This window comes from Lontra canadensis, unplaced genomic scaffold, assembly GCF_010015895.1.
Source record: "Lontra canadensis isolate GAN:19392208 unplaced genomic scaffold, GSC_riverotter_1.0 scaffold3, whole genome shotgun sequence".
Lineage (NCBI taxonomy): Eukaryota > Metazoa > Chordata > Mammalia > Carnivora > Mustelidae > Lontra > Lontra canadensis.
The window spans coordinates 47,823,731-47,846,635 of NW_022630997.1; the positions used below are offsets into that span (position 1 = coordinate 47,823,731).

The 22,905-nt window shown below is 32.8% G+C and overlaps 2 protein-coding genes across 6 annotated transcripts in view; one reads left to right on the forward strand and one right to left on the reverse strand.

The window, feature by feature from the left end:
* Positions 1 to 22,905, forward strand: part of CTNNA3 (catenin alpha 3) — a 1,751,355-nt gene that overhangs the window by 579,143 nt on the left and 1,149,307 nt on the right. The window lies entirely within an intron of this gene.
* LRRTM3 (leucine rich repeat transmembrane neuronal 3) overlaps positions 16,868 to 22,905 on the reverse strand; it is a 165,812-nt gene continuing 159,774 nt past the window's right edge. Inside the window, exon 3 of the mRNA XM_032842060.1 lies at positions 16,868 to 18,744. Coding sequence (XP_032697951.1) covers positions 18,535 to 18,744 — 210 coding nt within the window. The 3' untranslated portion in view covers positions 16,868 to 18,534. The remainder of the gene's footprint in view (positions 18,745 to 22,905) is intronic.

The following is a 22,905-nucleotide window of genomic DNA, read 5'->3' on the forward strand; positions in this document are numbered from 1 at the left end:
CTCATGGATTGATATCAGTCATGAAAACAAGATCACAAAGCATATATGTAGATTTCCAACACTGACTTCTGAGTGGTTAGGCTTTTGGATAATTAGATTTATTTGAAATCTTTGTACTTAAATAACACGGAGGTTTTCTATGCTATTGAATGTTTATCTTATATTAACTTTAATATCACCTGCTCTAACACTCAAATCCAACCAAATTCTCTTATAGATATTTGAGCTATTTTGGAGAGTAATGAAAAGGGTCTACATACGAGAAGAGTCCTTCTATAAAAATTCAGGGAAGGAAGCCAAGTCATTATTATTATTGATCCCTAACCTTCTTGCTTCCTGTGGGAGGCATTATCAGAGAAACTCCTGTGTTTATCTACTTTAAATATTTATTTTAATTGATTTTTAATAACAACATTCCAAAAATCTTGAAATGCTCTTCATTACTGTTGGAAGGTCACCATTCAAATCAAATGGTCAACATTTTCTCATGTGGATAAGTCACTCCTTGGAAGAATTATAAGCACCTTCAAGGTGCATTATGTATTTCAGGTGCATGATTCATCTGCTTTGGGGAAAAGTATTATTTCCTGGCACATGTTCAAATGCTGTAATTTAAGACACTTATAGTAAGTTATTATACCACTGCAGCAAACGAAATTAATACAACTCCTGGAGTTAGACCTAGGGAATAGTTGATTCATCTAGTTGGATCTGGTTCATTACTCTTTAACATGGTAGGAGAAAATTTTTTTAAAAATGCATAACTACTTTGTTTTTTGTCAAATATCTATGAGGCACATATGAATACTGAGCAGGAATGTAAGTTAAAAAAGTAATATAAAGGAGCAAGCAGAAAGGATTAAGCTACTAAAGTTCTCTACAGGTGTTTATTTGAATATTTTGACCTAGCAAGTGTCAGGTGGACTGTTATTAGGAAACCACTAAAGGAGCAGCTCTGTCTTATGAGAGAGTCCTATTCTGCTTCTAGGATATGAGGATACAGTTTTTGCTTCTTTCTCACCCTCCCCACTCTTTTCAAAGTATAGGTGTAAATCTGTTATTGAAAAAAAAGACATCTACAGTATACTTGGTGAATCTGTTTCTTTCTCCCTTATTTTCCCCATGGTCACTTTCATGATCACCTGAGTGTTCATAATTGTCTAATTTGTAGTATTGTACAAAGATTAATTGCTTTCAGGAGGCCTTTGGGTGAGGCACAGATGGGTGGTGTTGCTCTATTTTTGAATTTACTCAAATATTGAACTAAAGATGGAGTCTATCGTGTGTACAGACCAAAGTAGCTTCCAGTGATATGACCTGGGCTTTTTATCAGAGACATATGGAGGTTCTTAACTAACATATACAAGAGCCTCCAATACAGGTTACAATAGGCTTCTTAGATATATGATCTAATTTCTGGGATACCCATATTTAAATTTTCCTAGACTCAGGTTTCTCTTTGGAATCTTTCTGATTGGGGTTAATCCAAAGCTGCATTATACTCCATTGACCTCAATTTCAGTCCCAAACCAAGATCTGAGATTTTTTTAAAGGGGGATAATTGAAATATACTCTTCAGGATTGATTCCTAGCAGAGAAATGCCAAGAAAGAGCTTAGAAGGTGGTATCCCTCTCCACGGCAGACCCCTGTCTGCCACCCCCCCCGCAATGTACACACAGGCACATGTGTACACCGCGCCCCACCCCCCCAGAACTATGACTGTGATGAGTTACTCATAGTGTGTTATTACATCTTTAAGTATTTAGGATTTGGAAAAAAAATACTAAAAACCATTAATCCAAATTTTTTACCCAGCTTTATGTGTGTGCTGGTAGTAATGTAGTTCCAATTGCATATTTATAACAAAAATTAATGACATCCAGAAAAACAAGAAAAAAATTTAGAGACTCTAGAATAGATATATTTTATATAAACTAGTCTTACTAATTCACTTAAATAAGATTTTTATTTATATTTTTATATTGCACAGGTTCTTAAATTCACTTTATGAAGAAGACATCTCTGATTTTACAAAGATTATACTCTTTAAACAGGATTGAAATGTAATACAGAACCTTGTCTATGTGTAATTCAGAACTGAATGGAGAGGTCTTATATTCCAAAAATTTAACTTGTTAAATGTTTTGGTTATAGATACATAACTAGTACATAGATACCCATTTATTCTTTAAAAAATTTTTAAAGACAGTTGTGAAATAGGAATTATATAGTAATTTGGAACAGAATGCAATATTTTGATAAACATTTTCTTGATTTTGCTTTTCTTGCATCTGATCTCTTTTCTCTGACTTTAAGGAGTAGTGGGGTACTAAAGCATTCAAATAAAGATGGAATTTGCATACCAATTGAGAATTATTATATTTTAAATATTTGTCTTTATTGCTATATTTTAAATATTTGTCTTTATTGCATGCTTTATAAATCTGGCAGTTGGATTAAAGTATAACTTCATAAACAAATGAAATATTACATGTTAATGAATTTATATATTGTTATACAGGAAATTTTTTGTTTTCCCTTCTTCACATTAATTTTTGAGGATTACAAACTGAAGTTAATCATGATTAAATTTTGGATAAAATATGAAAAATGCATTCATTTTAAATCTAAATTTTGAAGCTTTTATTCATATTTAATTTCATAATTTATTAATATGGCACCAAAATCAACATTTTAAGTTTCAGAATCCAATTCACATATTACCCCAATTCTTTGATATTAAGTGGAAGGAGACACTTTAAATACTATTATGAAATCATGCTGAAAATATTTTTGCACGGATAAACTTGGATGTACTTGAAAAACTACTGCTTCTTTAATTGGGACTGGGATTAGAGGGATAGAAAGGGCTTAGGCTATCAAGGAAAGTGGAAGAATGAATGTTTGGACTATAGTTGTCATGCTTTATGATCTACAAGCTATAATTAGGTTAACTCAAGAGTTAGTAAAACAAGGAAAAATTTACTATTAGAAAATGTTAAGAGCCACTTAATGACAACCTCTGTAGGTTTGGCTTAGACAAAGAAAATGCTTTAAAACAAGAGATTGTTGAGAGCTTCATTTTTAACCCTAGTTAGCTCTTTTGAAAATATACTTTACTGGTCTCTTTAAACTGTACCTGAGAATGTTTCTACTAGTGAAAGATATCTTAAATATATGTCCTGCTTTTCTTAGCCATTTTTATATCTGAAGAACAGTGTATGAAAGAAGTATGCTGTGTTTGTGTGTATATCCATAAGTTGTTTTTTTTTAACCATTCATATGTGAGATGCAAATTAAGGAACTGAAAGTCTAAATAAAGATGGTTTAATGATGGGATGGTGGAAAGTGGGCATGAGGAAAAAGAAAAAGAGCATTCCAAATTTCAGATTATACCACCATTGCAACAAGAATCTAAAATGCTTTCAGAATAACAACTCTAGTTTACTTCCTTATTTATTCTTTTTGCTTCCCTCCAAATAATTTGAGACTTCTTATAACAAAAGACATATGAAATAAAATGAAAAAGGAAATAGGATTACAAAGAAGAAATAAACAGTATAAAAAAAGAGAAAGCCAGGACACTCAACAGAAAGGCTTGCCTGGTTACCATGTTAACAACTGTAACCCAGTTCAGAGTTTCTGAGCTGAGATATAAAGGAGATAAGATGTGTTACAGGGCTCTAGAGTTCACTGGGGATAAGGTACAACCATTTCTCAGGGGTAATTTTTCCTGGACCTAGCTCTAAAATACATTTCTCACATTTTTTTTTCTTTAAATTTGTGTTCCATAATGTGATGGGTATTTTCCTCAATGATAGTTCCAAGTAAATGTAGAAGCATATCCCCAAAGGCTTTTTCTTATATGGAACTGTATTACATGTGGAGGGCAGAGTCCACTGTATATGTATCATGTTATGCAGCAAGATAAAAATAAAAACAAAACAACTGAATGTCTAGAAAAGATAAAATTGACTTCGGGGTTGGAGAGGGAGATGTTCTTCTCTACTGTAAAAAAATATTGGAAAATAGGGTAAAGTATGTCTTCTTGCCCTGATTCTTAAAACCAAGAATTCCTTCTCTTTGAAGTATAAACCAGTCTCTATCAACTTTTCCTGCTCACCCCATCTCAGAAAGAAAGCAAGGCAAACTTGACCAAATAAGTGCTGACGATACACTCTATAGTGATTATATAAATGTATTCTGCATCTATTTAAAATTCAGATTTCAGTCTCTGTTGCATAAATTTAAGGTATAGATCAATTCTGTTGGCAGGAAAGACTGAAAATTGAAAGAAAAAACAAGACGAGGGAACTAAGTCAGTTAAAACATTTTAATTACACTCCAGCCAAAAGAAGTTAAAGAAAAGTCTGGGAAAGAAGAAATTTTTATGGAAACATATGATTTCAAATCAGGTATGAAATAAGACAATTACAAAATTTCTATAATATACTAGAAAGAGTAGAAAATGAAGGTGTATTATCATAATTAGCAGTTATAAATAAATCAGTTGTTCATTATTTCCATTGAAAGAACAAACTGACAACAACATCTATTCAATGTCTGAATGATTTAGTTAATAGCTTTTCATGCCTCATTTCTCATACTTTTTTGGGGGGGAGATAAAAATACTGAAGTGATTGAAATACTATGCTAGAGTGACTTGCATATAATCCATTACTAACTGGTACTCTTATTTTTAAATGACATTTTTTCCCCCTGGAATGAAGTAGCTTAAAAGCTAGAATGTTTCAGGTTTGCTTTGATAAGAATCTTACCATTTGGGAATTTCATAATCAGTAACAGATGAATAATGTTGATACTTTCCATATATTAAAAAATATATATTGGTACTCCTAAGATTGGTGTGTTGTTTGGGATACCATGATTCTGGGGAGAGATGGAAATGTCCTCTGGTGGATTTCTTTTTTTCCTGTTATCCATTATAGCAACCACATGTAAATGCACAATGGTTTGACAAAAATAATTTAAAGAGATACTTTAGTATTTTTTTTTTAGCAATTCTCATTAACAGTTTTCTGGATCTTTCATAGAATACCACATGTACAGTCATATGTAGCCAAGTCTTTGATTACTCAAGGGATTTGTAGAAGTCCTAATATCCAAACATAAGCCAAGCACTGCTTTAACAAAAATGTCAAAAGATCTTTTTTAAAGGGAAGCTTCGAGCCTTATATGAATTTTTTTTTAAACTCTGGGATATTCAATTTATTGAAAAAAAGGATTTTGGAACATAGGTTTGGTTGTCAGATCTGGTATTGAATTAAATATAGCCTTATTTATACTTTCTGATAAACTAATAGAGCTATATAATAGCTATAATTGGACAATTCATATTATAAGATAAATTAATATAAGCTTTTACTCTCCAAGTCTTGTTCACCCATCATTATGTCAAGTACATATGTATTATATATCACTCAACTGAGAGATGGGGAAAAGGAAAAAAAAAGACACAGGCATGAAGAAGAGTAAAGTAATCAGAATAATGTATTAATCTCCCTGTGGTTTACTTAGGGCCCTGAAACTCTCTGTTGCCTGCTTACTTTTCTATCAAAGTTAACTGTGGTATGTTTTGATGGACAGAGAAATTGAATATACTTTTATTTCACATAATACAAAGCCTGATAAATTATGCCAAGTTTTATTTAGAATTATGTCATTATAAGTTTACTATTAACCCTTTCATTTTTAGCTTAGTTACTCCCTTTTTCTTATTCCTTCTATTTTAGTAAATGTTTTCAAAACAGGATTTTATGGGGGAATGAACTTATAGCAAATTTAATATTCTATGAGAAATGCAATAGCACTTATAAAATATAGCCTGTCTTCTAATGATCACTAGCTCAAAGTATTGAATTATGCAGATGTTTTAATCTATAAATTGTCACAAGTCCTTTTGAAAGTAGATAGGTTACGAACCTGGAAAGAAAGTGTGGAGATCATCAAAGCCTTGTATATTAGCTAGCATTATACCCTATGACTCTGGAATTTCTAACCAGCAGGTGGAGATCTAATAGTATTTCTCAAAGCCTGTCAGGAGAGTGTCCAGTCACTTGGCATTACCATTCCTTCCTGTTCCTACTGCACTCGGGAATGTAAATATCAATATTTCACACTTGTCCTAACAGTTACAGGGCCATATGAATTGAAAGACACATTAATTTTCTTTGTAAATCAACTGGAGTTTCCCAGACTAGATTTTGCTGCCTCTTAATAAGAATTAAGAATGGTCAGAAGCCCAAGGGCTTTTATAATTTTATAGTCACTAACAAATTATATCCTCTACATAGGTAGCACTTTAAAGATAACATTTAAAGCACTCACATTAAGGATGTTTCAGGTATGTAATGTAATACAAATTTTTGTAGTCTAATGAATTCAGTTTCTTAGGCTTACTTATTACAATATAGCATGGGCCACGCTGCAGTAAACTATCTAGAGTAAAATTTATATGTAATTTATTTTCGAAAAATAATTGTTTGTATATGATGTACATGCCATATATCAGAGATACTCATGGCTAATTTTGCCATACTGCACGCTCTTCATAATCCACAAGAATATTTTAGGAGAAAAGCATTAAGACACAATTCCCTTAGCTTTTATTAAAATAGCTATTCATGATGAACTATCTTCATGTTAATACTAAGATACTCTGAAATTCTAAAATTAAAAAAAATATTTATTTTCCCAAGTGGGAAGGTCAGAAAACTATGCCTTGAGCTAGTCACTGAATTTACTTTTACTATTTCAGCTCAGCTTAATGCAAGGTGCATTCTTGAGGATTTAATAAGAAATTGCCCTAGGCACCAAACAAACAATGGAATCTTTTGGGAATAATGGTATTCTTATAAAGAGATGTGTTTGTTAAAGAAAATAAAACATATTTAAGGAAGTTAAGAGTTAATGCTACTGAACAGCTACCAAACAACTATGCTTATTGCCATATCAGATGATCTGACCACCTTACTAATATTTTTTCACTTTCTTAAAGAATTATTTGATAGCAGCAGAATAAAATACAAAAGACTCTCTAGGTGTAACCTAATTCTTAGTCACTTTAATAGCAGTCTTGTCATAACCAGTAATTGGTGAAAACTTAATTTGTACAGGCAGATACACCTCTTGTACATTTTTTTCACATATTCCTGAGGTCAGAGCTGCAATATAAGTTTTTTTGACACACACATATTGGATATGCATGATACAAACAAAATGAAAAACTTCTGACAATCCATAACCTTTGTTACTTATTATTTTATTTATTTAGTAAAATTGCATATGTCCTGCATTTATCAGGGAATGGCTCAATTGAATACTCCTCATTTGAGGATTAAATTTAGAAGATTTTAGGAGAGGAAAATTAAAATTAAAAATCTTCTTTAACATTTGGGCACCTGTGTGGCTCAATGGGTTAAGCCTCTGCCTTTGGCTCAGGTCATGATCTCAGGGTCCTGAGGTCGAGCCCCACATCAGGCTTTTTGCTCAGCAGGGAGCCTGCTTTCCTCTCTCTCTCTCTCTCTCTCTCTCTGCTTGCCTCGCTGCCTGTCAAATGAATAAATAAAATCTTTAAAAAAAAATTCTTTAACATTTATATACAGAACAAATTCAAGTCGCCTAGCTATCTAAGGAAAATACCAGACTCAGAAACTCCTAGATATCCAGAAGCTAATACCCACAGACATCGAAATACCAAACTAATTAGGAGTAGAGAACGGAATTTGCAGGACAGGTGTGATATGTGTTGTGTGATTGGCAATCTTTAGAATCCAACATCTCAAATTGCACTTATTCTGAGGACTTTTCTGATTTTCTCCCAGCAGAATTAATCATTCTCTCCCCTTCATTCCTCTAGCACCATGTTCAGACTTCATTTTTAGAAATATCACATTGAATTACAGTAATTTACTCACTTTTAAATATTTGATCACTTTGTTGCCTATCTCAGTCCTTGGCATATTATTAGGAAAAGCTAAATAAGTGAATAAATACTTATTTGATTGAATGAAAAACACCAAAGTATTGTGGATATGATAATCATACAAAAGAAAGGCACGCCTAATAAATACATATGAATGAAACTTTGTAACTATCTAGTGAACACACCACTAGCTGCAAGTGAATAGTTCAAATGGCAAGCAAACTTTGATGGAAAGAGAATATTTCTCCACCTTATTTGACTATACCTTAAAAAAACAACAACCTGGTTTTATTGACAATTGTCTGTCCTTTTAAGGCAGAAATGATTCTGCTTATTTTGTTAACTTTTGATATGTTCATAAAATATTTTGTAGCAAAAATATTATGGAGTAAGTATGAGTTCTAGTGGTGAGTCTGTTTTCTATTACCAAAATGATTTTGATCGTGGTGTTTAATCATATTCTATGTCAGTATCTTTATTTGTAAAATGTAGCAATCAAAAAGCATTTTTGTTTTTACTCTTTGGGATAAAAATTCTGGTTAGTATTCACCAATATTAACATAAAGACTGAAAAGATTGAGATTTAACATAAAGATTAACATAAAAAGATTGAACATAAAGACTGAAAAGAACAACTCAATAAATTTATATGCCATTTTCTCACCTGATGCCAAACAGTAATTTGACTGAGGATGTTGTATTATTAGCTTGTAAGAAATTATTTAATTCACATAATTATTTTAAGTTAATAGAGCTGTTTGAATCAGTCTTCAGAACATCTTATGGATGTTTTACTGAAACAGACATACGATAAAAGATTAATATGATTTAAGCCTTCCCCCAAATAAAGGTAAAATACAATGAATATATAGGAATATAAAAAGTAATAAAGTTGAAAAAAAAGGTGGGAAATATATATGCCCAAATAGAAAGGTGAAAACATTTGCTCTTGCTAAAGTACATTCAGCTCTGAATTTTTAGGCAATCAGGATAACAATTGAGCTTGGTATTTCACTGCCAGACTAGCATGAATCTAACAAATATTTCTGAAATAATAGATGTCCATATGTAAAAGTATAGTACTCTTTCTTCATTTTCCTCTCTCTTCATTTTGCCCATCTGAATACTGGCAGTGTTAAGCTCTGTCTCAGTTTTCACTTTTACCCAGAATTATCCCCAGCAGATTGGCTAACGTTGATTTCATCCTTTGATTGCTCTGTACTCTTCCATGAATTCAATTGACCTTGGGTTTTTTTTTCTTAATATGGATGTCTTTTCTCTTTGCTAAGTCTGTCTCTTGAGAACAGGAAATATATAATATACTCCTTTGTATCTCTCAAAGATTTTTATTTTCCACTAGACATAGATTAGGTATGTAATAAACATTCATCGCATTGTTTGAAATGTCTTCAGGTACAACTTTAAGTGAAAAGACTTTTAAATTTAAGAGTTGGGCTTAGGGAGGGGACTTTATTTTTTATTTTTTTAATATTTTATTTGACAGACAGAGATCACAAGTAGGCAGAGAGGCAGGCAGAGAGAGAGGGGGAAGCAGGCTCCCCACGGAGCAGAGAACCTGATGCGGGGCTCGATCCCAGGACCCTGGGATCATGATCTGAGCTGAAGGCAGAGGCTTTAACCCACTGAGCCACCCAGATGCCCCAGGGAGGGGACTTTAAATGGGCAGTTAGTAGTTTGTCTGTATATGTATCATCTGGATTTGAATTCTTGCTCCACGATTTAGTAGATACATGTTATATAATCACTTTGAGCATCACTTTCCTTATCTTCTTAAGACAATAACAATAGTATTCACTTCAAAGGTTATTGTTAATCTTATTAACCATCTTAAGGAGGATTAAATGAATAAATAAAATGTTCAGAAAAGTAAACATTCATTAAGTGTTAGTTATTATTATTTTATCTTACAGTGCACAGTACTAAGTCATTCCATCTGGAAATAAATAGAAATTTCTTCTGGTGGCAGTTATGGAGCATGATCAATGATCTGAGATCTGTCCTCAGAAAGCAAAAGTGTATGACAAAAAACCCATGTCATCATAAGGCATGCATTATCTGAAAACTGTATCAGATCATTAAGTTAAAAAGATGTGACCTCGAACTACATTTCTGTTTTATATTATATAAAGTGTTTATCTGTTAGAAGACTCTGCTTCCAATCCTATTATGGTTGTACCAAGGTGTCATACTGAGCTCACACATTTTTATCCCATAACTGGAGTCAAAGGCAAAGAAAAAGTCAATATAGGCCACTACTCCAGCCTTATGTTATTCTTCCACAAAATGATGAAGTATGACAAGGATTCATTGTAAAATAGCCATGTCTAAATTGTAATGTTGATTTAAGGAACTCAACTTTGAAGTTTCTAAAATAGGAAACTGACAAGGAGTTTTGAAGGAAGCCCAATACACTGAACTTAAGAGTCCATCAAATTCAAAGGTAAAAAAAATGTTGACATCACAAAGATCTCAAGTTTTTCTCCATACAGCAGAGTTCAGAGTCCATTGTCTTTACCTAGATCTATTGTACATGTGAGACTAGAGTTGGGATGGACCCTGTAGTTTCTTCTCTCAAGGCAGTAATTTCTTTACTTCATAAATGAGTATGAAATAAGACCCATATAAAATGAACATTATAAGTGTCTAGGACAAGAACTGCTAGGAAGGACTTTAGAAACTGTATTTCCAGCTCTCCATTGTGGTGGATATATTCCTCTACTATTTCCTTATAGCAGAGCAGAATGACAGGGTTGATCCAATCTTTCACCACATTTTCATTAGATTGTTTAGGGCATTATATTTATGGAAATGTAATTGAAAGCAAATATACTATTGATGTGAAATAGTAAGAACAGATGGAGTATATTTTAATGCAATTTATTTCTCAGTAACGGAATTTAACTAGGTATATGTGAATTAATGTAATTACTCATACTGTTGAAGCAGCAATTTAGGGTTTATAGTTGTAGGCTATTTCAGAATTGATTTTGAAAGAGCATTTGGTATTTAGTTTGAGTCTTTTTATTCTGACTTTTCAGTTTCTCTCTGGAGAAATAATAGCAATAGTTCTTAAACTAATTTTTATTCTTAATATTCTCTCTTTAGATAGAATTAATTCTATCCATCTGTCTATTATTTGATGTGTATCACTATCACAAATATCTCTTTGCTTTTATGTCCCCAATGTCCATATTGCCTTTACTGATGACCTTTGATAGCATAAATACCACTGTAAATTTTAATTCTTAGTCTTAGTTTTAAAAGTTACCTGCAGGTTAATGACAATAAATCACATTTCCTTCACTTACCTCTTGACATATGTAATTTTTTGTCCTCTTCATTATCTTTCACCAAGTCTTCAACCCAGATAGCAGCGTCATCTTTGTTTTCCAAAATCAGAATTACTCTATATTTTCTGGTAACATTTTTGTGTGGTGGTGGTGGTGCCAGAATGAACACGTACCATGATATTAGATTCAGGATATGAGAGTTTCTTTCTCTCTGGATTTATTTTTTTTAAATATTTAAATCTGGATTTATTGTTTTAAATGTATAGCATACTTTTATCACAGTTTTAGTAGTGGTGGTTTTTAGTAGAAATGTGGCTTATGGGATATTTCATTAGCCCTTGAATCCACATGGATAACAAAAGACAAAGTATTTTATATGAATCCCACATGTTCAGGTAGTGTGATAGAGTAAAATGCTAACCCAGTTTCTGAATTATATTACCTTGGTCTTGTGCAAGTTCAGGGAAAAAGAGAAGAGGCTATTAGTCTAATGTTTAATAAAAATCTCCTGGAGACACTAATGGAATCAAGAGTCTGCCTAAAAAATCATTTAACAGGTGAGACCAAGGCCGATTTACCTAAAGACTGAATTCAAAAGTAAACATAAAAATTTTATTTGGTTACCTGCACACAATGATGAAAACATTTGCATTGTTTTAACAAAGAAAATTATTTTTTATTTAGACTGTATACTGTATTCTGAGTAATAGAACAAGCAGGGTCTATGTTATTATAAAGGTTATCTCTTGCCTTCTTTATGTGGTGTGCTCCCGTTACACATATCATTTGTGTAAGTAAAAATTCTCTTTAAAAAATCTCACATAAAATCATTCATAGGAAATATCCTGCAACCCAAGCCATATGCCAGTTAACATTTTATGACTATAGATTATTGATCTTTGTGTTGTCATTTGCACGTGGTTGCTTTCTTGACTATAGAGGTTTTGCTTCAACGGACAACCTTCATTTTTTGCCAGTTGAAGATTATATTATATAGGAAATTGGAAATGAAAATACAACATGAATATTTGGGAGTATCTTTTGAAGGATTTTTCTTTTAATCATCCACTTCTTTTAGGAAACAATGTATAAAATTTCAAGAAAGTAATGAACTTTTTTTTCTATTAAGTTGCTGACTTAGGATATTGAAGGAAATCTCTACACAGTGTGAAATAGTTTAGGCAATTTTTTCTGTTTAAGAATAGGAAGGTGTATTCTTTCTCTGCTGTCTTCACATCTGCTATAATAATATATATGCCTAATTATATTGATTATGGTCTCTTTTCACTTCTGAAAACAGTGCCTCTAAGGTGATAGGAGCACATCCCTAGAGTCTGATGAACTGGATTTGAATATCTGACTCTCTTGTTTGAGCTTTGGCAAATTATTAAACTACCATGATCCTTATTTTCCTCTTCTTTAAAATGGTCATTTTACCTCTTTCCTAAGATGGTTTGAGAATGAGATGAGGACAGCACAGTGCTGATACATCATAAATCAATTCTTTTCTCTTTCCCTACCTCTAGCTTTCAGCTATTATATTATTATCCATGGGAGCAAATAATAAGTTTTAGTTAAGTGAATAACCCAGCTGATTTAAGACTGTTTTCAGATATTCGTGTTGAAAAAACTAATGGGGAACAAAATTTATAAACAACACAATCTGTCAAGAAACAACCTGACCATTTTATGTATAGTTGTTCTTTGTTTTGCATTCCTCCAGTCAGGAAAAATGTTCAGCCAGGCTTAGCAAACTAGCATCACATTGGCACAAGAAAGCACAAGAATTAATAATTTTAGACTACAATAAAAAGCAATTGAATGATTTAGTGAAAGTAAATTCATTTGAACAGTATTTTGTAAAACTTAGCATGCATCAGAGATTATTAGCTCCAGAGATTCCGATTCAGTAAATTTAGTACAGACCCAAAGGATTTGATTTTTTTTTTTTTTTAAGTAGGCTCTACATCCAATGTGGGGCTTGAACTCACAACCCCAAGATCAAGAGTGTCATGCTCTACTGACTAAGCCAGCCAGGTGCCCAGGGATTTTCTTTTAATAGTAACTGAAGATATGATAGGTAGCACAAGTTTAAAGCAATAAATAGAAAAAAAAAATAACTGTCAACTTTATCCATCCATGAAAATCCTGGATTTTCACATGAATCCAGGTAAACTCAATAAGTGAAAATGACTGAAAATGATCACACTACAGTGTCTATACACTTGCTCAAAACCTAGTGTCAGTCCTTCATTTTATACAGCCTGAGGCAAAGACTGCATCACAGAACCTTCAAGGCCATACAGTACAGTGTGCTGCATTATGTAACACAAGATATACTGCAGTCAGCTTACAAAATATAAATTAGTGGACAATGTTTCAGATTAGAAAACAAAAAAGGATTTACTTCAAGGATCCTTTATCACAAGGTCCCTTGATGCATTTGAAATATTATTTGATTTATACAAAACCTATTTTCACTTAGCTTTTCAGTAACATATAAAACGAAATCTATAAATGTTCAGGAAAGAAGAGGAAGAAACTCAAGAGTTTTCTAAATCCTAGACAGCTGAGGCACTCTGTTGCTTTCAGATAACTGTTCTTAAAAGAAAGGTAAATAATCAGCTATAGACTTTTTAAAAACATAAATTTTACCCTGAATTAGAAAATGTTGAACATAAGCAGCCTCCTGTCTGACAATAAAATCATAATGCAAGTCATGAGAGAACTTTAAAAATAACCCATCACTACTTTGATATATTTTTAAGTGTTTCTTCTCCATTAGAGTTGATGGTAAAACGAAGCGCGATTGTTGATTGTCAGTCTACTCTACCCTTGTGGGTATGTCAGAGTTTTGAAAGCACAGATCCTGGATTCCCTGCCCTTGGTACCTCTCTAGTTAGGGACAGTTGTGGTGCATTGAGAAGGTCATAGCAATAGTTAGAAGCTCTTACTGGAATACCAGTGCATCTGTGTTCTTACTGCATAACCAATCCATCTAGACCTTGGGACTTTTTACGTGTTTTTTTCACTTTTTATGTGAAGTTGTTATACTATTACCCATGGTTAAACAATTAAGAGGTATGTCAGTGTAAGATATTACTGTATCTGCTTTAGAGATTTCTCACCTTTTCTCCCAAGGCCAGATTTCTCCCAGTCCCACCACTTTTTCCTTCGTGTGCTGCCATCTACCCCATACATCTGATTTTCTTTCTTTTAGCATACTAATAGTTTGCATCATTATGCTTTCAGATTCTTATTTTGAATGTTTAGTTTGAGAGATGGTATCTGTCTTCTAGTCAGAAGCGGACAAAATGAAATATATGTCTTTACTCCCATATACAGATGTTTTATTTTAGAAAATATTTTTGCAAAGAGATATTGCTATTTCCAAGGACTTTGTGGAGCCTGATATGATTTCAAATAGGATTATGAAATTTGTCTTGAATGTTGAATGTAGACAAGTTTTCTTTCCTCCTAAAAATGTAATTTACATTAACATCTGTGTCATTTTATGATTTTCTGGAACATTCAGGAGGGAGTAGGGATAGATACTTGATAAAAATGAGATCAATAAAATTTTGTTTGCCTGTCACCATATGTTTTGGCATCTATACATCAGTTTGGATAAATTACATTTCATTTTTAGTAGGAGAAATAGAGAAAATTATTCTCTATTAAGAAAGGTATAAGAATGCAGAATTTAAAAAAAACTCACAATTTAAGAAGTACTCTCGCTGAGACAAAATAAAGGAAAAAAAAAAGAAAAATTATAAAGGTCTTCCCAATTAGCTCTGAATTGAGCATGTGTTCCGTTGAACATGTGTTGAACATGTGTTGAACCTCGCACTGTGGATCTGTTTTATAACCCACACAATCTCAATTTAGATGGTCTTTGGTTTCTTTCCTTGTGTTTCTTCATTTTATGTCCGTACCTTGGGTCTACATATATCCACTTCTTGGAAGCAACTCATCTTCACATTTACAAATGATATAATATGTTAAGAAATCTATGACTTCCTGTACTTTTTGAACAAAGAGTTTTAATGTGAGAGCCCAGAGTAGCACACAGAAGGAGTTCATTTAGCTCATATATTATACAGATAGAAGAACTGAGTTAAATTGGGATTAAACAACATGACAAACTTTTTTCTTTTTTCATTCTGTTCATTATCTCTGGAAATTCTCTGGCTCTGATCAGAGAGGAGGCTTTTAATACAGTGGAAAAACTAAAAGGCTCTGAACTTTGAGAATGGTTCAGTTCCACCAATTATTAGCCTTGTGTTCTTGGGTAAGTCACTACTTCTCTGAGATTAATGTGTCTTCATAGGGTGGTTTTGAAGACAAAATGAAATAATTTATGTAAAATGTGGTTGTAAATCTCAAAACACTGCACAAATGTATCATTTGTTGCAGCTACTGCTATAGTGTAACCATGCTGGGACAAACTGCACTTTTCCACTCCAAACACATCAACATTCCTGTTATTTAAATGAATGAGCAATAGACAGGCAGGGAGACCTGGGGGCAGCGTGGTTAGAAAGAGGAAATCAGAGATTCATGAATGCTGAAAAAGATAGGTTATAATTAAGGATTTTAGACACAAATATATAAATTGCAAATGTATGATAAAGATTCCAGACATAGTTTCTTCTAATAGGTTTTCACTTCCTTTTCCACCAACCCACAAGACCCTGAACATGGCAGAATAAAAATTATGCAAACAAATAAACCAGAATCATCATCTTTTTTTTTTTTTTCTTGTAAAAGATCCTTTGGGTTGAATTTAAAATATGAGAAATTCAAAATTCTTAGTTTATTTGGTTCTTACTGTATTAAGTCTTCGGATGCACAGAGCTGTGGTTCTAAGATGACTGCTTCTACTTATAGTTATTTACTTTAGATGAATTTAAAATGTTTAAGAAAGAAAGTTTGCTTCAGGATGTTAAGAGCACATATTTGTGAAGCTCTGTGGAACCGTATTTCTAAAAATTATATATCAATTTGAAAATGTCTGGAAATAGATATAAAATGCTTATTTATGTGAATTAAAAAATGTTTGAATCTTTGCAAGGACAACTTCTAAGAAGAAAAAAATTGCAAATGACATTTTGGTTTAGATAATAAATAAAATTTTGTATCCAATTTCAGGCCCACAATAATGGCTTCTAACTAATCCTCTATAAATTTGCTAACTGTGCAAAACAAAACCTCAATGTAGAGGATTAAGAATACTGACAATGATATATTGCAAAGAAATTAGAAATCAGAAAAAAATAAACATTAAGATTAGATGTAACATGACAAAAAATTTTGAATAGCAAACAATTTATGCAAAATATGTTACAAAATCTGGTTTGCTAAATAGTTGATAGACATTAAGTTTCACTTAAATTATTAAGAGTGTTTGCTTCTTCCAATTTTTTTTTTCTGAGTGAATATTTTCCAACAAAATTTTGCTGTACATTTTTTCAGTTCATTCTTCTTTAAGCTGCTCTTCAATTTGCCATGAAAAATCAGCATAAGACTAGACTTTTTGTAGATATAACTTCTTTTGAAGAAATAAATTGAAAGTTTGATGCTGTTTTTGACAAATTCTTTTCTTCATTGTTTTTGATTGTGTTTGACCCTTTTGGATTGACATTTGCTCAGCCTATTTTTGATGTTATGAATACAAAATGACAACATAAAAAAAGCGTTTCTCCTAGTGCAACAGCAATTGAAACTTGTAGTTTTATATTAAAAACACACAAAAGAATGTGTGAATACCAGAGATAAAATAACAACAGTTTCAAACAATAATCTGTGTCAAGCAATCGGCAGAAACAAGTTGATTATTTAATCCTCTGAAAAGTTGGTTTTCAGAATTTCATTTAAATTTACTTTATAATACAATTACATAATCAATATATGATCTGGGGTGGCTTCAAATTACTCTGGGTTATTTTCCAGATAATTTAGAGGTGAATCTCATTATGGATGGCAATATAAACAATTTAGAACATATTAAGGGTGTTTATAGTTTATTTGAGTTATAAAGTTCTCCACCATGGCTGATATCTATATGGAATGAGCTCTCAAAGTTTTGACTTCTTCCCCAGAAGAGAATTGATGTAGCGCACAAAGTGAAAAATTTCTCATACTTCCTTTGAGATGTTCCCAAATATAGCCTCACAGTTCTAAATGAAAAGTTGTTTTAAAAACCAGGCACATTTTGCACTGACTGATAGTTATTTTTAGGTAAACCACTTTAAGTTAATTAGGAGAAAATCAGCTACTGTACAATTATTATGCTCTATCCTTCCCACCTTGGCCTGAAAATAATGAGATGTAACAAGTTTTTCTTTGTCACTGGCAGCTCTACCTTTTAAGTGTATCAAAGTCTGTTGCTGTGGTTACGGCCTTTGTTTCCAGTGATGTTTTGTCCATGCTTCCCCCCACCCTTAACAATGGGTTACTCAAAAGAATGAAATAATGAGTCAATTCATTCAGAAATATGTTGTTAAAATATCCCTCTTTATCATTACATTTCACTGCTTAGAAACTAGGCTGTAATTCAAGGCAACAGTTAAGTCTGAGAAGTGTTAAAAAAAAAATCTTTGATTTTTTTTTTTCATTTATAAGAAAAACCTGCCTATGTAATTGAAGAACTTCTTACAAGTCTCAACAATTAAATCCTTTTTGGTTAATGTATTATTTCTGGAAGAAGTAGATAAAATTCTACGCAGTAAGCATGATAAAAATCGTGCATGTTTCGCACAGCACAGAATTTTAGAGTCAAGGTTTCTGGGCACAAAAGCAGTAACAAAACAGTCCCTACAAAACTGAGTAACTCTGAATAACACAAGAAATAATATTTTGTTAATTTAAAGTTTTAGAAACTGAAATGTGTAAAGTTTGTAAAGTAAAATGTAATTAAATTATGGTACTGTACATACCAGTTGTTTCTATAATTGAAACTTTACAATATGAAAAATACATTAGCTCTGTACAGTTTTTACAGGTAGGTAGGATGAGTTTTGAAAAAAAGATTCTTTTTCTTTTTTCAGGGTCATACTCTGTTTAAGTCAAAAAAATACTGCACAAATTAGCTAATTACAAAGTGTAGACTTGAAACAATTCATGTCTTCTTTATTTCATGAATAAATCTTGGATTTTTGTTTAACAGGGGATTTTTGTTGTGTTTTGCTTTTAGAGTCCACAATGAACAAATCTTCCTCATTTTGTCCTTGAGGTTACAAAATTTGGTGGCAACCCTTGGCTACCAATTAGCTCAGTTAAGTCAGCTGCTGTTTATGGTCACTGATTTGGCCAGCTGTTGTGATTGTGCTCAGGTCCAGCTCAGTCTCTAGGTGTGATTCCATCGTATCTTCCTGTGCATTCGTTTCAAAGGATTTATGAGAGAGAAGTTCATGATGCACCCCACAGTAACTTATTGTGGGCTGGTCGTATGCCAGAAAGGTTGACACATTCATTGATAAAGGTATCTGGGGAAAAAAATGACATGAGAAAAATCAGTTATAAAACGACAAACCACTTTGGGGGCAAGATTTGACTGTGAGTATGGACCTGATTACCTCTGTGGTTAAATCTGTGACTCAAGTGCCCCCACGCTATCCTTCTAATGCTCCTTATTCTCTGCTGCTAAGTACAATTCAACAGTTTTAAACCCTGGGATGAAGCGGTTAATGCTTAACTAAAATTATCAGGTAAAAAGTAGCCTGAATGGTTCTGAAAATACTACAAGCTTTATTGAAAAAGTCAGAAAATGCTTTTCCTCACTAGGTAGAACTGTGGTTTGAGAACTACGGAAAGTGTTACTTGGTTATGTCTCATGTTGGAATACAATAGAACAGTAGTTCTTAAACCTTATCATGCGTAAAAATCACCTCTTCCTTCTTTATCTCCAATCCCCCACTCCCCTGAGTTTCTGGTTCAGTAGGTCTGGTATACGGCCTGGAATTTGCATTTCTTACAAGTTCCCATATGATGCCCATGCTGTTAATCTACACACCACATTTTGAGACCGTTGCAGAAAGAGAATTGTCCAGGCAAGTCATTCTGGCTCTTCTTACTCAATAATTTCTTAATATCTATTTCACTGTGAAAATTTTTTGAAACATTAATGTCTGTAGGTTAGTCCGTATATCTAAAATTTAGGCTTAGGGAACTCCTAGGAAGAATCTAAGGGCTCCTATGAAGGTGTAAAAAACAATGAAAATGGTGCTAGTTTGAAGAAACTAGTGATAAAACTGAGGAAGGGACTCCTTTGCAAATCGCAGCTTAATGAAAGAAAGCAAATGGAAAGATCCGAGAAAAAATTCAGAGTGACAACTGTTAGCAGAAGGGAAACATACATGTTGCAGACAAAGTGTAGTCTGAAATGTGATTAGATGTCAAAATCTAGAGATTATTTCCATTTTTTTCAGTGAAATAAAAACTTGTTCTAAGAAGTAGACAGAATTGAGGAAACCAGCTCCAATCTCTGTTTAATATCCTAGCTACTAATTCATGTTGTTGAACTGCCTTGGATAAAAACTTCTGCCATTCTTGTTTTGTGAATGGATAAAATATATTTCTGTTTGAGCATATCAGACTAAATTCCTTTCTGATCTCAGATGAGATTAGAGCCTAAAGCTAAGAAAAAAAAAATGTCTAGTTTTTGTTCTTTTGTTAGTTAACTGTTGTTTATCCTTTTCTCCATGCATAAGAACACTCTTGGCCAGTTCTCTTTCCATCCTACCCTTCTATCCATTTATTTTTTTTCTCCAGTAAAAGTCAGTTGAGCCATTATTTTGTTGTTTTCTCTTAAACAAAAGAATTCACTTGTTTTGAGATTATTGCCTATTTTTAATATGAACATTTCAATGTATCAAATGTGTAGGGTTTAGTCCTTGGAGACAGAAATGTAATCTAATTCATCAAATTAAATTCCTCAGCAATTCTTCCTATTTATGTGGATTTAAAAAAATTTTTGAAAAAATTTTGAAGCATACAAAAATTTTGAAGACATTGTACATTTTAAAAAATGGTCAAGAAGATTGAAACATCATAAAGATGCTCATTTTAAAATAAGAATTCCTGCTGTTCCTGATGAAATACTCAGATAACTAAAATATATTATTATGCAAAAGTAATTGTGCAGCATGAATGGACTTGAGTTATAGGAGAATATGAAAATAGAACTGTTACTTGGTACATGAGTTTTACATTAGCCTCTGGGAAATCAATGCTCTGTAATGTGTTATGGGTCATATATCTGTAGGGTTTTATATAGTTGTTCTTATTTGTCATGGAAACTTCTGCTTCCTGGCTTACTTGGAATTAACTCTACTGTGAATAATTTGTACTTTCTATGGTGACAATTTATGAAAAATAATAAACCATGACATATTTATTATATGTGTATGTATGCAGCACACACGCACAATTTCTTGCTTGATTTAATATCTATAGGCTGCTGGTATCCAGAGTGCAAGTCCTAATTTGTACCATATCAGTTAGCTCTCATTATTCATTTAAAAATTCATACATATTTTCTTTCAAGTTTCTTTCTTTTTTCTTTTTTTTTAAATGTGCCTTATTTTAAAATACCTAACCCCATAATTATACTTTTTCAAACCAAGTCATATTTTTCACATTTTAATATTTCTGAAATTGGTATAGTACTTAATATCAGTATGAATGTTTAACATGTATTTTCTTCTGTACAGTTGAAAATGACTATTAAATTTAATGATGTGTTAATATCAAGAAAATAACATAGTGAATAGAATTTAAGCAGCTAGCCATATCTGAATATAACCTCATGGATTTTCTCATTAACTTAAATGATTTTGAAAATCTAAGAGTTAGCATTGGATATATTCACATGTATATTTATAAACCTACATACATATAGTGATGTACATATATACACAGTATACTTCCATCAACATAAATAGACACACACATATATATAATCTTGTAGTCAATTACTTATGATTTTAAAATCATTTAAATCAGGTATGAAAAATACAAATTTTGGTGATACATCAGTTTTGGACAACCTCAAATAACAAATAACAATTTTGTATTTGTTATATATATATATACACACACACACACACACACACACACACACACCGATAGATATGCTACTTATAATATATACTAAAATATTTTTTAAAAAGATTTTGTTTAGTTTTAGAGAATGCACAGGGGGAGGGGAGAAAGAATCCCAAGCTGACTCCTCATGGGGCTCAATCTTAGCACCCTGAGATCATGATCTGAGCTGAAATCAGGAGTTGGACGTTTAACAAACTGATTCACCCAGGCACCCCTACTTATTTGTTTATTTGTTTATTTATTTATTTATTTATTTATTAAATATTTTGTTTATTTGAGAGAGAGAGGGAGAGCAGAAGCAGGGTGGCAGGAGAGGTAGAAGCAGGCTCACCACTGAGCAGGGAGCCTGATGTGGGACTCGATCCCAGGACTCTGAGATCATGACTTGAGCCGAAGTCAGATGCTTAACCAATTGAGCCACCCAGGTACCCCAAAATATATATATTTATTTAAGGAAGTGTTTTAATTTTTTTCAAAATGCGCTTACTAATGACCTTATTCTTGTTCATCTTAATGTCTCTGCTCTCTGTTTATGTACATAAGCTGATTTTTAAGACTAGCCTTGGGTTTTGCTAAGGTATGTGCAACTTGATGTGTGTTTGGGGTGGTTTAACATTTGTTTCAGTCCTACCAAACATGAACTTTGTGTATAGGATGTTAGTTTTACTTACAGTCAAAATAGAAACATAGATCTTTGGTATCATTTGAGCAATATCAAGAAACAATGGAAAACATCTTCCCTACTGGCTTGATTCCCATCTTGAAAATTTTATTACTAATTACTATTTTGGTTTCTAAGTATTGAGGCAATTGATAAAATGGAAATATTATATGATGAGAAATAGGGTGAGCAAGTCTCATTATCACTGTAGCTTAGTTCCCTTGGGAGAGTGTCAAAGCCTGCCTGGCTGTTTCCTCAGGTTCTATCTCAATTTATTTATGATTTTTGGTTTCTCTGTCTAGCTACCTGAGTAGCTGTGGTCATTTGTTCCATCTCTTGGTCAACAACTACCTGAACATATTTCTAGCATCTTCCTTCTTCTTTTTTTTTTTTTTTTAAGATTTTATTTATTTATTTGACAGACAGAGATCACAAGTAGGCAGAGAGGCAGGCAGAGAGAGAGGAAGGGAATCAGGCTTCCTGCTGAGCAGAGAGCCCGATGTAGGGCTCAATCCCAGGATCCTGATATCATGACCTGAGCCGAAGGCAGTGGCTTAACCCACTGAGCCACCCAGGCGCCACTAGCATCTTCCTTCTTAACATCATTCATTATGCTTCACTGAGTATTTATTGTGTGCTAGGAACCATGCTGCATCCTGGACTTGGGTTATCTTACTTAAGCCTCCCAAAGGCTGCTGTGAGGTAAATAGAGTAATCCCCATTTTACCATTGAGAAAACTAAGACTTAATTTATGTTGTTAGCCTAAAATCACTTACCTGGTGAGTTGCAGTAGTTGCCTAACTTCTTAATCTCTATGCTTTACTGCTCATTTATCACTTTATCTAATTTACACTGTCCCTGAAGCCTAGAGAAGTGAAT